The 22,338-nt window shown below is 47.9% G+C and overlaps 1 protein-coding gene across 3 annotated transcripts in view; it reads left to right on the top strand.

Moving 5' to 3' along the window:
- LOC103988734 (protein disulfide isomerase-like 5-4) overlaps window positions 1-22,338 on the top strand; it is a 35,940-nt gene that overhangs the window by 10,026 nt on the left and 3,576 nt on the right. For all 3 annotated transcript variants that reach the window (XM_065153941.1, XM_065153943.1, XM_065153944.1), the window contains one exon: window positions 1,218-1,274. In XM_065153941.1, the coding sequence (XP_065010013.1) occupies window positions 1,218-1,274 (57 nt within the window). The remainder of the gene's footprint in view (window positions 1-1,217; window positions 1,275-22,338) is intronic.

Genomic DNA, 22,338 nt, shown 5'->3' with positions numbered 1-22,338 from the left:
AATTTTCCAGTTATATTATTTATTTTTGGAAAGTTTAGAACCTTTGGTTGATGAGTCTGTTTCATAGCTTTTGTAACTATGATATTAGGAAACTGCAGCAGCTTTTTGGTTAATAGCTCTTACAATAAATAGAAATAACCAGATGGTTTCATTATAATCGTAGAGCTAATAAGTTTATGGTTATTTTAAGCAGGGTTTGCAGTCTCGGGTACTCTGCCAGTCCATTCTGGTGTACCATGTGTTGGTATGCTAGAACGTACCATGAACCATTGGGGAAGGGAGAGGGGGGGGAGTGGAGGAAGAAGGAAGTGAAAATAGAAGGAAGAAGAGGAGGAGGAAGAAGAAAGAATGAAAGAAAAGGAGAAAGTGAAGGAGGTGGCCTACCAGAGTGTGGGCAGCAAGTGGTGGCCATGCGGGGGCCTCCTCATGAGTCATGGCCCTGTCCTAACTCCTAATTAGAAGACAAAAAAATAAAGAATTAGACTCAACCACCCAGTTTGGGCTGGTCCATGTACAAGTACATGGTCGTGCCCGTAAATACCAGCCAAACCATATTAACCTAGCTATTTTGGCAAACCTTGATTTTTAGAATATTATTTCTTGACCTTTAGAATAGTCTAGCCAAAGCTACACCACTGCATTTAGGATTGGCTTTGTGCTATCTCAGAATTACCAAAAGACCTTGAGGATTTAGGAGGGTTGAATCAAAAGGTGTATCAGAACTTGAACAAGATGTAAACATTCTACATGACATTCAATACTGTTTTCTCTTAACCATTTAATTTCTTTTGGAACCTTATTAGAACTTACTTCGAGGTCGACTATAAGCTAACTTTGTTTACTTTATGGTTTATTGTGCCTCAACTAAGCACATTTAATAAAGGAAGAAATCATTAGAAACAGGGAGAAGAATGCAGACAAATGAATCCCGATGGATGATAAGAATCAGAATCATGATCAGAAGAACTATATTCTTAATTTGACTTTGTTTTTTTTGTAGTACATTCTTTACTGTGGAAAACTGAATCATGAAATATGTATCACTTGTACTGATGATAATTAGAAACTTAGTTGCTTATAGTCACAGAACTTTGCCTTATGATTTTTAAATATTCCAGTACTTCTCATGCTTTGATTCTTGATGTCATGTATGTTGTCTTTGATCTTTGAAGGTATTTTCAGGTATATTAATTTGGCACAATAAAAAAACTTTGCAGGCATCATATTCAAGGCTACCCATCTATTCGGATTTTCAGGAAAGGAAGTGATGTAAAGTAAGCGCAAGTCTTTACAAACTGTTCTACATTTATGATGACAGATATGCTAAATTAACTTCTTTATATATAAGCTGCAGTTTGTAAAATAATGTGGTTTATCATGGTATTTAAGTGACTTATTTACAAAAGCTTGCTAATTATAGTTTCTTAGTATTTAGCTTTGAAGTAATGAATGCCCCAATGTGGATAGATTGTCATTGTCCAACTCCAAAGTCCTTTTATTTACATATTCATACAATGGTAGCACCTAAAAGCATTTAAAGTTCTATACAGTGTAAGTGTTGAATTAAATTCTACTTATCTTGCATAATTACTTGTAGGATTTAGTTTTTATTTGTTTTATTGTGGTAACATACGCCATAGGATTTCTTGTTACTTATTAATCCAATTGGGCAAAATTTTCTAGTATTACAATTTTCATGGACATACAACACCAAGTACTCGAGTGTACTATTTGGTTAGGAGATGAGTTAGATATAGAGGGACGAGTAAGAAAGAGAAAAGTGTTTCCACAACCAATGATTTAAATAGGTGCTCGGGTGCTTGCTTAGGCGCTTGGGCGAGGTGAGGCGAGGCCCGAGTGCCTCGTGTGTGGACCAGGCGGTGCGCTTTAATGAGGTATTGCCTGTGCACTTGCCCGAACCCAGGCGCTAGGCACTTCGGGTGAGTGCCAAGTTTAAATAAGCAAATCGAACCAGACTTGCGTAGTTTCTTGCTCTCAAAAGCCACCCTTCACACCCGCGCGACCCCGAGCCAACCCTAGCGTTGCTTCTGCCATCAACGCTTTTTGTTGTCGCCTCCGCCGCAGACGCAGTTGACCGAGCCTTCCTCTGTCGTCGACGGACGAGTCCGACGACCTAGCAAGAGCCCATAGCTTCCTTCCGCAGTCACTCCGTGTGCAATTCCTTCCATTATCGAGGGAGAGGACCACAGGTTCCTCCGCCACCGATGGATGCCCTCTCGAGCTTCCACCACTATCGTCATTGTTGTCCGTAGCTTTTGCTACTGTCGCTGCTATCGTTCGCAGCGCTGCCGTAGCTGTCTTAAACTAATCCTTCGTTGCTATTGCTACCAACTTCTTACTGTTGCCTTATCACCATTGTTGTTATCACTTTCTGTCGGTTTTTATTGTCAATGACCCTTTTATCCCCCTCTGTTACTGTTAACTGTTCTGGTCTCCCCCTCAAACTACTATTAACAGTAAGTAATATATTGTTGACAGTATATTTTTAATTTAATATCATATTTTTTATTTAAATAATTATATATTTTAATTATTTTAATTATTTTATATATTTTAATATTTAAGGATGCCTCGTTTCGCTCGGGTGAGCGCCTAAAGCCTCGGGCATTTTGGGACCTTGGCACCTTTTGACGTCTAGCCCTTTTTAAATCACTATTCACAATATTTTTACCTGGCCAATCCTATTCCACTTAATCCCTTTTTCATGATCATATATCTTTATGGCTAAGGAATGGAAGATGTTTCTCTCGTTACGTGAATTAAATGTTTCATTTTATACAGGAAAATTCACCCCTTTGATACATATGATATAATGTTGTGAAAATGTGATATATAAGAAGTTGAGTTCCTAGAAGACTTGAAATATTAAATATGTTCACTTGTTGTATTGTTGTATAATTTGTTGTTGGTGATGAGGGTGATAATTACGATAAGACTTGCGTGACACCCGCTGACGTCCCGCGTCCCTGCTGGGCTGACAGCGCGTGGTTGACACGGGTCGTAGCGCCAACCGAGGCCCATTAACGACCGCTCAGGCTCGACTCCGCACGCCACGCCAATAGCGATGTCAGACGTCATCAGAAGGTACGATCCTACCCCCTGCGAGCAGGCACATCAGGTAACACCGAACTCCCCTATAAATACCCTTGCATTCTAAACGGAAAAGGGGGGAGAAAAACAAACGACTCCCACGATCATCGACTAACTTAATCATCAGAGGGGTCGGGTCGAGCATCCCGACCCGACCTGCGTGCAGGGACGAAGGCGAGGCGCCTCTCTCCGGGCGCGTTGGCAAGGAGCCCCTTCCTGAAGGAAACGACGACCCGTCATCCGGACCCGAACCAAGCCGCGTCGGCCCCGTGGCCACGGCTAAAAAGTTGTTTACTCCAACATTATGGCGCTAGAAGGAGGGCCGATGTCGAGGGATCGCCAGGCTGACTCGGCCGAACCCGCAGTCGAGGGGGCGCATCCGGTTGGGGCTCCAAGGGAACATTCCCCGCGGACGGGTCTCCGTAGCGAACACCCCGCCACAACTTCAGAGCGCTATTGGCGGATCTTCAACGACCATGGTTTGTTGCCGCCCGACGCCCCCTCCGCCGAACCATCGCCCGTCTCGTCCGAGGCCTTTCTCGACCTCACCCATCAGGTCCAAGTTCTAACCGGTATGGTACAGTCCATCATTCCACTCGTCTCCGGAACGCTGTACCCGTCGGCCGCCGAACCGGTGCGACAACAGGAGCCGCCTGCTCAGGCTCAGGCGCGGCCCCTAGAGCTTCCCACTTCGCCTCGGGTCCTGTCGTCCCCACTTAGGGATCGAGTGACGGCGGACCGGAGAGGCCACGCCCAACCCGAGGTCTTTCCTTCGGCCTCGACGGACTCCCTGCGAGCCGAGTTGCTCCTCGTCAGTCAACGGCTTGACGAGGTACAGAAGGAGGTCCGCAGGTCAAGAGGAGAGCTCGGGGAGGATATACATCAGGGATCCCCATTCGTCCCCGAAATATGGGATCAGACAGTCCCACAGAACTTTCGTCTCCCCTCTCTGGACACATACGATGGCTCCACCGACCCAGCGGACCATGTAGCCGCCTTCCGCACCCAAATGGCACTATATGGAACTTCAGACGCTCTGATGTGCAGGGCGTTCCCCACAACACTAAGGGGACCAGCCCGCACGTGGTACGGCGGCCTGAGGACCGGGACGGTCGCCTCATTCGACCAGCTCGCTAGAGACTTCGAGCTCGACTTCTTATCCAGCGCACGACCGAAACCGTTCGTTTCCTTGCTTCTCGGACTACACCAGAGGGAGGACGAGTCCCTCTCCCACTTTGTGAACCGTTTTGCTACGCAGATCCGGGGATTATCCGACGCTCACCCCTCTCTGTTGATGCAGGCGTTCATGACGAGATTGCGACCTTCCCGATTCTTCTGGTCTCTCGTTGAGAGACCCCCCTCCACGGTACCTGAGATGCTTCAGCGGGCGAACCAGTTCGTCGCGGCTGAGGCTTGGATGGCCGGAAAGTAGGAAAAGCACACGAGGGTTAGACCGGAGCCGGCTCGCGGGCAGCAGCCTACCGCGACTAGGCGCAGGCTGGACCAATCTGACCTGCCCGCTCCGAGGCCTCCTCTGCCCCCCCTAGGCGCATCTCGAACGGAGATATTTCTCCAGATAAAGGAGAGAGGGTTGCTCAGGGCTCCCGTTCCGATGAGAAACCCGCGAGAGCTCGCCGACCAATCTAAGCATTGCCGCTTTCACAGGCAAAACGGGCACGACACCGAAGACTGTCGCGAACTGAAACGACAAATCGAGGAGCTTGTCCGCGGGGGTCACCTCAGTCGGTACGTCCGACGTAACGAGGAGCCCTCGCTTCTCCCGGAGGGCGCCGTGGAGCGCCACATCGATGTCATCACCGGAGGACCGACGGCTGGGGGAACCAGTATGTCCGGGAGAAAGGCATACGCCCATTCCGCCAGGATTGACGCTCCCCAATGTGGTCCCGACCCCAAGGTCGCATTCCCTCCCGAGGACGTCAAGCCACCGGAGCACGACGACGCGCTTGTGATAATGGCTCGAATCGCTAACTCCCAGGTGAGGAGAATCATGATCGACACCGGGAGCTCAGCCGACGTGCTCTATCTGGATGCCTTCCAGAAGTTGGGGTTAACCAAAGAATCCCTGAAGCCCATCTACTCGGCGCTCACGGGGTTCATCGGCGATTCGGTCTCACCATTGGGGACTGTTACCTTGCCCCTCACCTTGGGAGCGCCGCCCAGAACAAAGACGATGATATCCACCTTCTTGGTGGTAGATCTTTCTACTGCTTACAATGCCATCCTCGGCCGCCCCACCCTCAACAAAATCAGAGCTGTAGTCTCCACCTATCATCAAACGGTGAGGTTTCCTACCCTCGCCGGGACAGGGGAAGTTTGGGGAAGCCCCCGAGAGTCCAGACGATGCTACTTGACGGCGGTCTCGCTGCACAAAAGGGCGAGGACCGACCAACCTCTAGAAGACCCGAGAGAAGAGAAGCGGCCGACACCACACCCGGAGCCGATGGCGCCCACATGCGACGTGCCATTGATAGAGGATCGCCCGAATCAGACGGTCCAGGTCGGGTCGGAACTCCCCCGGCAAGAACGAGAGCAGCTCGTCGGTTTCTTACAGGAGAACGCCGATGTCTTCGCCTGGTCGCCATCCGACATGACCGGCGTCGACCCAGAGACCGCCCAGCATCACCTGAATGTATCACCTGACGCCCGGCCAGTAAAATAGAAACCACGACGCCAAGCCCCCGATAGGCAACTCGCCGTCCGCGAAGAGGTGGAGCGACTCTTAGCGGCTGGCTTCATCGAGGAAGTCAAGTACCCGCGATGGCTGTCTAATGTAGTGCTGGTAAAGAAATCTAATGGGAACTGGAGGATGTGCGTTGACTATACGAGTCTCAATCGGGTATGCCCGAAAGACTGCTATCCCCTCCCAAGAATCGATGGATGCCTGTCGTTCATGGATGCCTTCTCCGGCTACAACCAGATCAGAATGGTGCCCGAGGACCAAGAACACACGGCTTTCATCACCGATCTGGGGGTGTATTTCTACAAAGTCATGTCGTTTTGGCTAAAAAACGCAGGCGCCACCTACCAGAGGGCCGTGAACAAGATGTTCGCCGCTCAAATCGGGCGGAACGTCGAAGTCTATGTCGACGACATGATCGTGGAAAGTCGCATGGCGGTAGACCACCTGACCGACTTGGCCGAGACATTCTCCACGCTCCGGAGGTATGGCCTGCGGCTAAACCCGGCAAAGTGCGTTTTCGGCGTCAGTTCGGGAAGGTTCCTCGGATTCATCGTGCATGAAAGAGGAATCGACGTGAATCCGGAAAAGGTTCAGGCGGTCATCAACATGCAGGCCCCTCGAACAGTCAAGGACTTACAGCGACTAAACGGACGACTTGCTGCCTTATCCCAGTTTCTGTCTCGGTCTGGTGATCGTTGCCTCCCCTTCTTCCGGGCGTTAAAGAACCCCAAGGACTTCCGGTGGACGGTGCAGTGTGAAGAGGCTTTTGGACAAGTCAAGCGGCACCTGGCCAACCTCCCCCGCCTTGCTTCGGTTACTCTCGAGAAAAAGCTCAGCGTTTACTTGGCCCCCTCCCAGCACGTGGTCAGCTTCGTCCTAACTAAAGAGGCTTCCGGGGAACAACTACCAGTCTACTACATCAGCCACGTCCTGAACGGACCCGAGGAGCGGTATCCGCCACTCGAAAAGCTCGCTTTGGCGCTCGTGCTGGCATCTCGGAAACTACTCCCTTACTTCCAGGCTCACCCGATTGAGGTAATCACTGGCCAACCGCTCCAGCAGGTTTTGTCTAAGTTTGATGTCGCAGGCGGCTCCTCAAGTGGTCGGTAGAGCTCGGAGAATTCGACATACGTTACGTTCCGAGGACTGCTATCAAAGCCCAGTCCGTGGCCGACTTCATCGCGGAATTGGTTGAAGACGGGAATGGAAGCCCCGAGCAGTCAGAGGGGGCGTGGGACCTACACGTGGACGGCTCGGCTACCTCCAGCAGCGCCGGCGCGGGGTTGGTACTCTCGGCCCCCGACGGACGTTCGTTCGAACGCTCATTCTGCTTCGGGTTCCGGGCAACCAACAATGAAGCCGAATACGAGGCGCTCTTGGTAGGACTCAAGCTGGCCCTTGAAATGCAGGTGGACGCCATCCACGTCTTCACTGACTCGCAGCTCGTCGCCGAGCAACTTAGCGGTGGGTACGAAGCCAGGGAACCGACCATGGCAAGGTACTTGGTAGAGGTAAAAAGCCTAGCCTCCAACTTCTCCCACTTCACGTTATCCAGGGTGCCGAGGAGCCAAAATGAACGAGCCGACGAGTTGGCGAAGATGGCTTCAGGACCAGACCACGAAAACCGCTCCGAGGTTAAAGATCTCCCATTCCGCGCCATCTCAGTGTTAGAACCCTTGCAGATTCTAAACTTGGGGTTGATCTCTTTAGGGGATCGGCCTCCTTGGAACTCTATAGGGGTTCCTCCCTCCAAGTTGCTGCTCAAAGGCTGCAGAAAAGATTCATCTATTGCTTATGAAAAGAGAAGGAATACATGGCTATTTATAGGGCTTCTAAACCCTAACTCCTAATAGGACTCCTACTTAAGACTCTTACTTCTAACCAACTCCTAATATGACTCCTACTCAAGACTCCTATTCCCTTACAACTCCTAATTCTTCTCTAAGAAAAAACCTCCTAACAGAATGTCCCTCTCAATTAGGACTCTCCTAGTTAGAGTCCTAACAGAGTGTCCCTCTCAATTAGGACTCTCCTAGCTAGAGTCCTAACAGAATGTCCCTCTCAATTAGGACTCTCCTAGCTAGAGTCCTAACAGACCCGTCCTCTTCAAATCAGCCTTGTCCTCAAGGCTGAGATTCCATGAACTCAGGGAACCGGGTCTTCAGCTCCTCATATGGTTCCCATGTGGCGTCTTCAAGTGGTAGATTATTCCAATGCACTAGTACTTCAGTAGAGGGATGTCGGCGACGCATCACGATCCTGCGATCGAGGATGGCTTGTGGTTGGGCTTGAATAACTCCATCCTCAGTTGTGTTGGGCAGTTGGATCTGGGGTGACTCGTGTTCTCCCAACTTGGGCTTTAGGCATGATACGTGGAAGACAGGGTGAATTTTGGCATCCTCAGGTAATTTAAGTCTGTACGCCACGGCTCCAATACGCTCTGTGATCTGATAGGGCCCATAAAAACGTGGGGATAGCTTCTTGGAGGCTCGAGTGTTGATAGAGAGTTGCTTGTATGGTTGTAGGCGAAGATAAACCCAATCTCCCGCTGAAAATTCTCTTTCACTTCGTCGTGTGTCGGCTTGCTGCTTCATTCTGGCTTGAGCGGTAGAGAGATTATCTTTTAACAGTTGTAAGAGTTTGTCCCTATCAATCAATTCTTGGTCAACCTGATCTACCTTGGCTGAGCCAATTACATACTTTGAAATCACAGGTGCTGGTCGACCATACAATGCTTCATAAGGGGCATATTTTGTAGATGAATGATATGTAGTATTATACCACCATTCGGCCTAGGGAAGCTATTTCGCCCACTCTTTTGGTCGGTCGCTAGCGAAACACCGGAGGTACATCTCTAAGCACCTATTTACCACCTTTGTTTGGCCGTCAGTTTGTGGATGATACACTGTGCTCATCTTGAGTTTGGTGCCTTGTAACTGAAATAACTCGGTCCAAAATTTACTAGTGAAGATCCTGTCACGATCACTTACGATGGACCTTGGCATCCCATGCAGTTTAACAATATTTTCTATGAAAATCTAGGCAATACTAGCAGTAGTGTAGGGATTTCTCACAGCACAAAAATGAGCATATTTCCTAAGTCGATCAACCACCACGAGAATCGTGCTTTTACCTTTGGAAGATGACAGCCCTTCAATGAAGTCCATGGAGATGTCAGTCCACACTGAGTCTGGTATGGGTAGTGGTTGTAGCTTCCCTGGATTTGCCATAGTTTCACCCTTATGCTGTTGACATACATCACATTGTGCCACATATTCAGCAATAATTTTTTTCATCCCTCTCGAATAAAAATTTTACTTCACTCTTTTGTAGGTTCTTAGGAATCCAGAGTGCCCTGCTGAAGGTATGGAGTGCATTTCGTGCAAGATGATTGCGATGCAAGGGGAGTCAGGTATAAGCACAATGCGACCTTTGTAGCGTAGATCCCTCGAATCCCAAGTGTAGTGGGCTATTGCACTTGGATCCTCCTCCAATTTTTTTATGATCTTGCTGATCTCTGGATCCTTCTTCCATTCTTCCCTAATGTCCTCGAGGAGACCGGTGGTAGGAAGGGAGATGGCTGAAACTTTAGCTTGTTCAGGTAGCCGTGAGAGTGCATCTGCAACAACGTTTTCTTTCCCCTTTTTGTAAATAATTTCATAATCAAATCCAAGAAGTTTGGTTACCCATTTTTGCTGCTCAGGGGATGATATCTTTTGCTCCAAAAAGTACTTGAGGCTTTTATGGTCAGTTTTAATTTGAAATCGCCGGCCGATCAGGTAGGGTCTCCACCTCGTTACTACGTGTACAATGGCAAACATCTCCTTATCATATACTGACATGTTTTGATGGGAGGGAGATAATGCCTTGCTAGTGTATGCGAGTGGTCGACCATTTTGCATGAGAACGACTCCAATTCCGACTCCAGATGCGTCGGCCTCAATGATGAAGGGTCTATTGAAATCTGGTAGCGCAAGTACCGGCGTCGTTGTCATGGCTGCTTTAAGTTTGTCGAAGGCAACAGAGGCTTTGTCCGACCGTTGGAAAGCATCTTTTTTCAGTAAAGAAGTGAGTGGTGCACTGATCTTCCCATAGTCCTTAACAAATTTTCGGTAGTAGCCCGTTAGTCCAAGAAACCCCCGCAGTAATTTCACGTTTATAGGTTTCGGCCAGCCTTGCATTGCCTCAATTTTTGTTGGGTCTACCGCCACTCCTTCTGATATTATATGCCCAAGGTACTCTACTTTTTACTGGAGAAAACTGCACTTTGGTTGCTTAACAAAAAGAGTATTCTCCCGAAGGATCGTCAAAACAATCCGTAAATGTTGAAAGTGAGTCTCAAGAGAAGGGCTGTAAACGAGAATATCATCGAAAAATACCAGCACAAATTTACGAAGAAAGTTCTGAAATATATCATTCATGAGACTTTGAAAGGTTGAAGGAGCATTAGTGAGTCCAAAAGGCATTACCAAGAATTCATAATGGCCATCATGTGTGCGAAATGCAGTTTTTGGAATGTCATCGTCACATACCCGAATTTGGTGGTAACCGGATCGGAGGTCCAACTTCGTGAAGACTCGAGCTCCTTTCAATTCATCAAGAAGTTCATCCACCACTGATATTGGGTATTTGTCCTTGACGGTGATGTCATTTAAAGCTCGGTAGTCGATGCACATCCGCCAAGTTCCGTCCTTCTTGTGTACAAGTAGCACCGGTGAGGAATAGGGGCTGCAACTTGGTCGAATCACCCCTGTTTCAAGCATCTCCTTTACGATCTTTTCAATTTCATCTTTCTGGAGGTGAGGATATCGGTATGGTCGAGTGTTCGCTGGTGGCTTGCCCGGAAGGATTGGAATTCGATGGTCATGTTGCCGAGAAGGAGGAAGACCGCGCGGTTCAGCAAATATGTCGGCAAATTCAGTAAGCAATTGGGCAAGATTTTGATCTTCAAATTCTATTTTCTTCCCCTCTGGTTGCTGTTGGAGGTGCATCAAAAAGCCACCATTTACCTTGTGTAAAACTTTCTCCATTCGTTGGGTCGAAACAGTGGTAACGTTGCTTCCGCGCTTCCCGTGTAGGATGATCTGTTTGCCCTTACAGTAGAATTTCATAATTAATTTAGAAAAGTTCCAAGAGACATCACATAGTGTAGTCAGCCATTCTATACCAAGCACTGCCTCATAGTCATCGATTGGTAGGAGGAAGAAATCGGTGATAATTTCTTGGTCTTGCAGTAATAATTTCACCTGCGGGCATCTTTGGTCGCACTTTAGGATTCTGTCGTCGGTAACCTTTACATCGAACTTGCTGCAACCTTCAATATGCAGTGCCATCCGAGCAACAACCTTACTATTCAGGAAGTTATTAATGCAACCCGTGTCGATGAGAACAGTGATCGGCTGTTGTTTGAGAAGGCCTCCAACTTTCATCGTTTGCGGATTTGAGTAGCCGGCTAGTGTGTGTACCGTAATGTCGGTCAGCTGTGGCTCTTCTTCCATATCTTCTTCTTCATGTTCAAGGCTCTCTTCTAGATGTTCAATGACCTCTTCTTCTACTGGTTCAATCATAAGAAGTCTACCTTTTTTACAGCGATGCTCGCGGCTCCACGGCTCGTCGCAATGCCAACATAACCCCTTCGCAGATCGCTCCCGAAGTTCTTCTCTTGTTAACCTTTTCGGTGCAGGGACTCGGTTGATAGTAGGGGGGGCTGAGGGCTTTAGTATTGTAGGTCGTGGAGTGATCCTAGTCCTCCGGGCTTCATGGTTCAATCGCTCCTCTTGAAGTCGTGCGAAAGAGATGGCTGCCATAAGCGTGTATGGTTGTCGCGCCTTAACTTCTCCCCGGATCTCCGGCTTTAAGCCCTCAATAAAAGTCCCCAATAACTGTTTTTCAGACCAATCACGAGTTTGATTAGATAACCTTTCAAACCTGGTTTGGTACTCCTGAATGGTGGAGGTTTGTCGGATCTTTGCTAGTTGTCCGTCAATGTTCTCGTAATAAGTTGGTCCGAAGCGGATCAGTAGTCCTTTGAATTGTCGCCATGAAAGGGCTCCATAAGTGTGTTCAAACTAGTCAAACCATTGTATGGCATCCCCTTCAAGATGTATAGCTGTAATTTCCACCATGGATGCATCCGCAGTTTTATGGTACCGAAAATATCGCTCCGTGCGCGAGATCCAACCAATTGGGTCTCCTTCTTCCCATCTAGGGAAGTCCACTCTCATGCGCGAATAGTTGGGGTCGGTCATAGAGCCTCCCCTCTCTTGGAAGTCATCTCTTTGGGCATGATGTGATTGGTTAGAGCTCTCTCCTTGATGTGATTTCTTCGGGCTTGGTGGTCGGCCCAAACTGAATTCGGTAAGGAGAGTCCGAATCTTATCCTCCATTCGTGCCTCAAAGGCTTCAAATTTAGCATTGATTGCCTCCTCATATGACATAGTATATGACTCCAAATCTGTGATGTTAAGATCTCTCTTTTGTTGACGGGTTAAAGGCATGTATAGGTTTGATAGAAATCAGTGAAAGTTTGCTGCAGAATTGTGTTGTCTTGTAAGAGCAGAATTATCGTCGAAGAAACAGCGGTTTCTCGATGAAATCTCCACAAAAAATTTGAGAGATTTGAGGAGAGAGTTGACAGCAATATCTCAGTTTATATGACAGCAAGGATGTCCATCAAGAAAATTTCGACAGTAACAACAAGAAAATTGGTGTAAGTTGCGATAGCAGAATTCTCGTCGAAAAATTTCAGCAACTTACGATGAAATTTGCAACAATATAGGAACGAAATTTTTTTTTTTTTTTTTTGGATTTTCGAATAGGGATAACTAAATTGCAGCAGCAGTAAGGTAGGAAACCAGAACCTGTTGCAATTCATAGGGAGATCAAAGTATGATCTGCGGTGGTGGAGATGACGGTGGAATTTGGCGACGATCTTTTAAGCAATTGTGGGAATTGCTTTGGGCGGTTGTGGAGGGTTGATGGATGGCTGTGGAAGGGCAACGAGACGCCAAGAATGCTGCTCTGATACCAGGTGTTAGAACCCTTGCAGATTCTAAACTTGGGGTTGATCTCTTTAGGGGATCGGCCTCTTTGGAACTCTATAGGGGTTCCTCCCTCCAAGTTGCTGCTCAAAGGCTGCAGAAAAGATTCATCTATTGCTTATGAAAAGAGAAGGAATACATGGCTATTTATAGGGCTTCTAAACCCTAACTCCTAATAGGACTCCTACTTAAGACTCTTCTAACCAACTCCTAATATGACTCCTACTCAAGACTCCTATTCCCTTACAACTCCTAATTCTTCTCTAAGAAAAAGCCTCCTAACAGAATGTCCTTCTCAATTAGGACTCTCCTAGTTAGAGTCCTAACAGAGTGTCCCTCTCAATTAGGACTCTCCTAGCTAGAGTCCTAACACTCAGTTTCGGATGTAACTCCGGCCGAAGCGCATGCCACGTGGTACAGGAGATGTTGCTCTTCAAACGCAATGGGATTCTTCCCGACGACGAAGCCGCGGCGCACCGCATTCGCCGAACGCAAGCATGGTATTCCGAGGTGAACGGACGGCTCTACAAGCGATCCTTCTCACAGCCCCTACTATGATGCCTCGAGCCTGACGAAGCGAAGGCAGTCCTCGTTGAGGTCCACGAGGGGATCTGCGGGGAGCATATTGCTGCTCGGACCTTGGCCTACAAAATCCTTCGTCAAGGATACTACTGGCCCACCATGTCCCGAGATGCCAGAATCTACGTGCGGCGGTGCGGGCCCTGCCAGAGGCATGCCCGAACGCCCAGGCAACCGGCGGTCCCCTTGTCCCCCATCGACTGCGCGTGGCCGTTCGCACAATGGGGATTGGACCTCCTCGGCCCTTTTCCACCGACGTCGGGGCAACGACGATACATCGTCGTGGGCGTGGATTACTTCACCAAATGGACCGAAGCCGAGCCACTAGCAACGATCACGGAGCGACAAGTGAAGAAATTCGTTTGGAAAAACATCGTGACTCGATTTTGGTTGCCTGAAGCCATCATCACGGACAACGGATCCCAGTTCACCAGTGCTCGGTTCCAGGAGTTCTGTGCGAACTACGGGATTCAGCTGAGGTTCAGCTCTGTGGCCCATCCCCAAACGAACGGGTTAGCCGAAGTCACTAACCAATCTATTCTAAATGTACTCAAGAGGAGAGTGTCAACGGCCCAATCAGCTTAGGTGGACGAGCTCCCCAGTATCTTGTGGTCCTTGCGGATCACCCCCAAGGCCGCGACCGGAGAATCCCCTTACAGCCTCTCATTTGGGATCGAGGCTATCTTGCCTCCCGAGATGGTTTTCCCTACCCCGAGGACGGCAAGCTATGACGAACGAGTATCGGCCCAGGGACTGCGAGCCGATCTCGATCTGCTCGAGGAGCGGCGCGCTAATGCGCACCTGAAAGACCTCTCCTATAAAAGGGCCGTCGCTAGAATCTATAACCGTAAGGTGCGGCCTCGGCCAATTAAGCTGGGTGACCTGGTCTTACGCAGGGTCGAGGTTAGCGACCCGACCCGAGCACGTGGGAAGTTAGCTCCCAATTGGGACGGCCCTTATCGGGTGATCGAAGTTGTTAGGGTCGGTACGTACCGACTCGCGACGATGCAGGGCCACGCTTTGCCAAGGACTTGGAACTCGCAAAACCTCAAAAAGTTTTTCCCGTAATACGATGAGCTGGGACGTAACAAAAGCGAGAGTTATTTTAACAAAAGCTAGTACAACACAACGCATTAGTAAAAGGCAAATCACAAGACAAACGAGTACGATGAGGATAAAAACAGCCATATTATTTTCAGGAAGCGCATTACATTACACACCCGAACAACAAAAAAAGGGAAAGGAAAAAATATGTACAAACAAGTCTACATTTATGCCTCTAGAGCGTCGGGGCTGTCATCAAATGGGACTTCGTCCGGCATGTCGATGCCCATGTCCTCGGGGAAGGAGTCGAAAGGATCCTCCGCGACCTCCAGGCCGGGGTGGCGCGCCTTGAAGCTGGCGAGGGCAATCCGGTACCCGTATTCGTATGAAACCCGCCTGGTCCGAACAAGGCCAAGCTGAAAGCCCGAGGAATCTTTGTAGTCCTCGATCAGTTTCTTGTCCTTCTCTGGCCTCTGGCGGATCTCGACGGCTAGGGCCTCGGCAGCCCCCCGCGCTTCAGCACGCGACTCCTCCAGCCGACGGATCAGCTCGACCGACTCCCCCCTTGCCGAACGAGCCTCGGCCACCGACGCCTTCAGATGCATCTGAAGCTCCTTATTCCGCTCCTCGGACGCCTTGAGCTCGGACCGGAGGCGCGTTGCCTCCGCGTCCAAATCCGAGGCGCGCTGCTCGGCTGCCGCGACCACCTCAGGAGCCGCCCCGGCGCGGACCTCCTCCACCTGCTTCCGGAGGTTAGCATTGCGGTCACTCAAGATGTCGATGACCCGCCCCGCGTCGCGAACGCGGTCCATCAGCGCCGCGGCATAGTGAGTGCCCTGCAGACAAACGAGTTAAAACAAGAGCTATCCGAACACACGCAACCGAACCAGCGGAATGACACTTACCCACAGTAGCGACTTAGCAGACCTGACAAGAAGAACCTCCGAGGGCAGAGTATACAGATCCCGAGCTATGTCGGGATGGAGCCCTCCGCGGACAAACCCGGCCGCGGAATCCCCGTCGGCCCACACCCGGCTGCCCCGGGAAAGGCCTTCCCAGCGGGCCGTCAGCGGGTCGGAGGGCTCACCCGGAGGAAGATCACCCATCGCCCGTGCCTGGTAGGGCTCGTCCTCCCCCCGGGCTTGAAGGCGACAAAGCTCGCGGATGGAGGGCTCTCGAGGGGCCTTCCCCGCCGCCTCCCTACTCGTGCCAGCTTCACCACGCCCGAGGCTTTTCTTGGTGCGTCCAGCTGGTGTAACGACAGCCCCCGCTGGCTGAGCCGCTGACTCCCCAGAGGCTTTTGCTGAGGAGGTCTTCGCCTTCTTCCGAGGGCGACCGGCCTCAACATCCACTGGGGCCTCTCTCGAGCCAGCCCTCGCCTCGGTCGACGAACGAGTGGACGGGGCCGTCGAGGTCTTCCCCCCACGAAGGTCTCGGAGAACCACCATCTCTACGCAAAAGCACCAACATTGGTCAGCTGGCTAGTTAATCCCTAACAGAAACCCTAAAGCTACCCCTTAGGGCATACCTCGAGGCATCGGGCTAAGACCCGCCTCGACCAACCACTGCTCGGACATACTCCGGATGGCTCTTGAGGCTGGAAGGATTTCTTTAAGCCTCCGGAGCTCTTGGCGCTCCCCATCGTCTAGACCCGGGGCGGTGTTGTCTATCACGCGCACCGCCCATCGAAGCCCGAACCCCCAGTCCTCCGAGCGACTAACGAAAAAGAAGCGCCCCTTCCATCCCTTATTACTGGAAGGAGCCCCGCTCACTTGGAAGCCCGCTCGGGCGGACAGATAGTAGCCCCCCGACCCCTTGGAAAGCCGGAAACAAGAAAGGAAGAGGGATCGGGTCGGGGTGATGTTAGCGTAGTGGCACTCCCCTAGGAACGCCACCAGATAGCGCCAAGAGTTGGGCGCCATCTGAGACGGGGAGATACGCCACCATGAGATACATGAAGTTATGATGGGGTGCAAGGGGAGGCGTAACCCGGCCTCAAAAGCATCAAGGGTAAGGGCGAAACCCCTGGGAATCGGATCGTACGCCCGTTGGCCGGGCTCGGGAGCATGGAGGGCAAACTCCTTCGGGATGCCATAGAGGTCCCGGAGGCGACTGAGCGTCGACTCGCTCACGGTGGAGTCGAGGTCGTGTGGCCACATCAGGGCCTTAAGGGCTCGGGCCGCCTTTTCGTCGGAAGACGAGTTGGGGTTCGACACAGCCGCCGTTTGCTCGTCTTTAGCCAAGGAAGAGGGTGAAGAGGAAGGGGAAGAAGGCACCATCCTTACCGACCTTTTGGAAAAGAAGAAGAGCGATCGGCGCAAACGAAATGATGGAGTACGAAGCGGCAGAATAGAAACAAGTGAGGAGACTTTCGAGGGGCTAGCCGCACATTATTTATAGACAAAATCCCGGCAAAAACATCGACCCTTTCTCTTCTCAGGCACGTCGCATTGGGATGATGCAAACGTCATTCCGCCATAAATATAGCTTGACAGAACGACCAACAGGCGCGTTACGCGTGGCAAACAACGGGCTTGAGTTGTTGGTCTTCTCGAAAACTGGTGATTCACGAAAAGGTTCGTCCCCTGGACTTCCGAACAGACCAAAAGTTACCCGGCCACCCGCACCTCCCGCAACACAGCGTAACAGATCCAATCGAAGTAGCTCCTCGGCGGCAATCGCCTGTGTCGTGCTCTTCGGCCTCGTGTCGCCCGAAACCATGCTTGCGCGGCCTGCTCGCCCGAGTTCAGCTCCTCGGCAGCAGCTGCCTGTGTCGTGCTCTTCGGCCTCGTGTCGCCCGAAACCACGCCTGCGCGGCCTGCTCGCCCGAGTTCAGCTCCTCGGCAGCAGCCGCCTGTGTCGTGCTCTTCGGCCTCGTGTCGCCCGAAACCACGCCTGCGCGGCCTGCTCGCCCGAGTTCGGCTCCTCGATAGCAGCCTGTGTCGTGCTCTTCGGCCTCGTATCGCCTGAAACCACGCTTGCGCGGCTCGCTCGCCCGAGTTCAGCTCCTCGGCCCACCCGCCTGAGTCGTGCTCCTCGGCTGCACGTTATCCAAGGCCATGCCTACACAGCCTGCTCGCCCGAGGGGGCCACCACCCCTACGACCGAGCCCAATCTGACCTACGAGTCATTCTTTGAAGTTTCTCGGCCACTCACTACCCAGCACCGTAACGGCACACCCGACCTTCCTTGATTGCCAAGCGCCACGATCTCCACGCCCAGAGCGGCGAACTGGCCTTCGACTGACGGAGAAAGTTCTTTAAAACTGAAGCCATGCCTCAGACCCCTCCTTTTCGGCAACTGACGCATAGCTTCCTTTGGGGGGGGAGTATGATGAGGGTGATAATTACGATAAGACTTGCGTGACACCCGCTGACGTCCCGCGTCCCTGCTGGGCTGACAGCGCGTGGCTGACACGGGTCGTAGCACCAACCGAGGCCCATTAACGACCGCTCAGGCTCGACTCCGCACGCCACGCCAATAGCGATGTCAGACGTCATCAGAAGGTACGATCCTACCCCCTGCGAGCAAGCACATCAGGTAACACCGAACTCCCCTATAAATACCCTTGCATTCTAAACAGAAAAGGGGGGAGAAAAACAAACGACTCCCACGATCATCGACTAACTTAATCATCAGAGGGGTTGGGTCGAGCATCCCGACCCGACCTGCGTGCAGGGACGAAGGCGAGGCGCCTCTCTCCGGGCGCGTTGGCAAGGAGCCCCTTCCTGAAGGAAACGGCGACCCGTCATCCGGACCCGAACCAAGCTGCGTCGGCCCCGAGGCCACGGCTAAAAAGTTGTTTACTCAAACAGTTGGCATCATGGTTTTCAATCTTGACCTCTTGCTGATACTAGTTTTCGACCAAATTGGTACAGTACTAGTACCAATTGGACTGACAAGTTTGAGTTTTGAACCTCTCCAAACCCTTTTAAACCATGTTTTTTTAATCTATATGTGCTTTAATAACAATTTAACATGTGTGTTTAAGACTTATTACTAACCATACATCATATATATATATGTATGTATATATATATATGTATGTATATATATATATATATATATATATATATGTACATATATATAATGTATAATGTATGATATTTCTCTCAAGGAAGTCATTTTTTGCTTGGAGTGAAACAAAATAGGCGGTATGTATCGATCCAGGTGTGGACCGGTATGCGGACTACCCTGTTTCGAGTGATCCAGTCCAACTTAATATAAAAACAACAAAAAAAATTAAACATTGATTAGGGCTCATGAACATGAGCGCTCTTCTCGCAGGCCATGTGGAAACGACGTCGCCTCGTTACTGTTGTTCGTTATCGTCACCGCTATTGTTCGTTGCCGCCTACCTTGCTAGGACGCTCCCTCCTCTTCTTCGTTCTTCGTCCACTGTCGTTTGCCACCACCTACCTTCCTAGTATGCTCCCTTCTCTTCTTCCTTCCTTCTTTCTCCTCCAATGCTCCCTTCTCCTTTCTCATCCTCCACAGGCTTCTTCTTCCTTAATCTTCCTTTTTATTCTTCTTCCTCCTCCACTATGCCTTCCTCTTTTTTATTCTTTCTGCTTCCTCCTCCACCGTGCCTTGCTCTTCTCCTTCATCTTTGAAATGGTAGGATGTAGTGGTATGGTACATGGTCGAACTGGTATAGATCCATTATGCTACGGCATTCCTTGATTTCTCTTACCTCCATTTGATATTAATGAACTATTTTGCCACTGTTGAATCAATCAGTGATGTATGTAGCATCTTGGTCACTAAATTTGGTTTTGGTAGCATTTGCTATATCAGCATAATAGGTTTAGGAGCATTGTGGTTGCTGATGTGAAACCAATTGTATGTAGTACAATTATGATGACCGGTGAATAGTACACCTATCATCATTAATTGTTGTTAATAGCCATACAAGCTTCAAATATAACAAATTTGGACCAATTATTGATGTTATATGTGGCCCATGAAATATGCATTGGTAGGAAGGTTGTGATGAGAAGAAAAGTATCTCTGACTTGACCTCAGCTAAGCTTTTGCATCTCTTAAAGTCATCAACAGTCTTCCTCTGACCCTTGCCTTCATAAATTTTTATGGTGGATGTGGACCCATGATAATTTCCTTAGTGGCACAGTATATCCATGCTCCTTGTCCAACTGTACACTGCTCTGTCATAGAACATGTGACCCCTTTCCATCATTATAACTACTGAATACATTGCTGTTATGGTTCCTGCTATCACGGATTGGGTATTAAATAGAGAAGTCTTGTAATCCTTGAACTCTTGCACATCATTGTTAGCTAATGGGTCCTCTGCTTGTGGTGTGCTGATCTTGGCCTTGTGTGGATAATTAAAATTATTGATGTTAGCATCTTAACAATGGGTTTGATAAAGAGGAATAGTGCCACTAAGGTAACACCCAACCCAAGGTAGATTGGGTGAAAAAAAAAGGAGGAATGAAGTGAGGATCAATGATTTAAAAAGCGCTAGGCGCCAAAAGGTGCTAAGGTCCAAAAACTCCCGAGGCGCTAGGCGCTCGCCCGAGCGAAGTGAGACGCTAAAATATAATAATATATAATATAATTAATAAATATAATTATTTAAAATGTTAAATAAAAATATGTTATTAAATTAAGAAAATCTAAGATACAAAATCATAATGTCACATTAACAAAAAGTTTCAAAATTCAAAACAATAAAATTTTACAGCAACGTCATTAATCATAATCAATATTATGTCATTTTCACATAAATCATCTTCATTGAATTCGTCCTCTTCCTCTTGTCCTTCGACTCCTTCTTCTTCATTAAAATATGTTTCATTCTCTATGTCTTCAACAATAGCAGAAGTCGAGCTTGATGCTTTTGCTCTTATTTTTCTCTTTGTCATCTGTCTTGTATATGTTTGTAATTCTCCAGCACCTGAAGCTCTTGCCACATCTTCTCATGTCAATCTATCATCTTTAAATACAAGCTCATCTTTGGTATCTTGTAAGTTAGCACCTATTTCTCCCACCAACCACTCATTTGAATCATCAATATCTTGCAATGAGATTGGTTCAATTCTATTTTGTAAATCATGATGAGTCTTCAAAGCTTGATTATACTATATGCAAACAAGATCATGCAATCATTGATGTTCTAACCGATTTTTTCTCTTTGAGTGAATCTGTCATGTCATATAATTTAAAAATATATTAATACATCTATCTAAATAAATAAATAAATTAAAACAAAAATATTTAGTGATTCTTACATGCTCAAAGACACTCCAGTTTTGCTCACAACCCGAAGCACTACATGTCAAACCAAGTACTGTGATAGCAAATTGCTGTAAGTTCGGGGTGGAATTTCTAAATAGACTCCACTATTCAGCTGCAAAATTTATGTTATTAGCAATAACATAGTAACATAATATATATATAAAATTAATTATATCAAATTATTAATACCTAGAGACGTAGTTGTCCTGGATCGAACGACCATTGGAATTTCAAAAAGACCTTCAGCATTTTTATATAAAGATAATTCACGAATAATCTTATCTTGAACCTCAAGGCTGAGAACTAATCTTGCAACGCACTGATATAACCCATCCAAAACTTCTGCATCAAACCCAACAGATTTAATCTTATAAAAGAATTCAGGGTTCATATAATATCATGTTGTATGTAAGGGACGATGAAGTTGATAATTTCATCTTTCGTCAATGATTGTAAAAAATTTCTCATATTTTTCTTCATTTTCATTAAAAGATCTTTTAGTCGTCTTCTTTGCTCTATCGATAGCCTCATAAATATATCTCATTGCAGGCTTATTTTCATTATCCACCAACCGAAGGACTCGAACAAGAGGGCCCATTACCTTTAATATATAAATTACATGATTCCAAAAGGATGACATTAAGATGATATCAGTAGCCCTCTTGCCTTTTGCTTCTTTTGCCAATTTGCTTATCACTCATTTCTTAGAGGTAAACATGTTTCTCATATTATGTTTTTGACGATGCACGTTCTATGATGTCAAGAATGAAGTAGCAAATCGGGTGACACTATATCTCACTAATTCTTTGTTCCCTGTAAATTCTCTTATCATTCAAAGCCCCAATATGATTATAAAGAAATCCAACAACAAAAATTGCCCTTTCTAAGGTTTTCTTGATGTCTAAGTTCTTTCCAAATACCTCCAACATTAAATCAATACAATGTGCAGCACATGGAGTCCAATATAAGTGTTGTTTTTTTGTTTCAAGTAATTTACCTAAGACAAAGGATAGCAAAAATGATAAGACTTAAGAGTTTAACACATTTAATTAAAGATAAAATAATTAAAAAATTTAAAAGATGAATATTACCAGCTAATACATAGTTGCTTCCATTGTCGGTTATGATTTGAACGACATTTTGTTCTCCAATTTCTTCCACGAAGTTGTCAAGTAAATTATATATCTTGTCTCCGGATTTTACAAAAGATGAAGCATCTATTAACTTCATAAACATAATCCCTAAAGAACAATTAATCATAAAATTAATTATACTCCTGCGCCTCCTGTCAGTCCAAACATCTGACATAATAGAGCAACCATGTGTTACCCATGATTCTTTATAACCCTTTAATAAGTCATTTGTATAATTCAACTCTTTTTGCAATAATAGAACTCGCATCTCATAATAACTTGGAGGTTTTAATCTTGCACCATATCTTCCAATAGCTTCAATCATATCCTTAAAACGGTCTAAACAAGTTGTACTAAGGGGAAGACCAGCCTGATAGAAGAAGCGAGCAATGTGCTGAATTGTTCTTCCTCTTACTTCTTTATCACAAGCATAACTTATATTTGTTTGTCTAAATTTTGAGCCTCTTGC

This window comes from Musa acuminata, chromosome BXJ3-6 (genome assembly GCF_036884655.1).
Source record: "Musa acuminata AAA Group cultivar baxijiao chromosome BXJ3-6, Cavendish_Baxijiao_AAA, whole genome shotgun sequence".
Taxonomy (NCBI): Eukaryota; Viridiplantae; Streptophyta; class Magnoliopsida; order Zingiberales; family Musaceae; genus Musa; species Musa acuminata.
The sequence above is the reverse complement of the archived record's forward strand: the minus strand, read 5'-3'. Positions and strand labels throughout refer to the sequence as shown.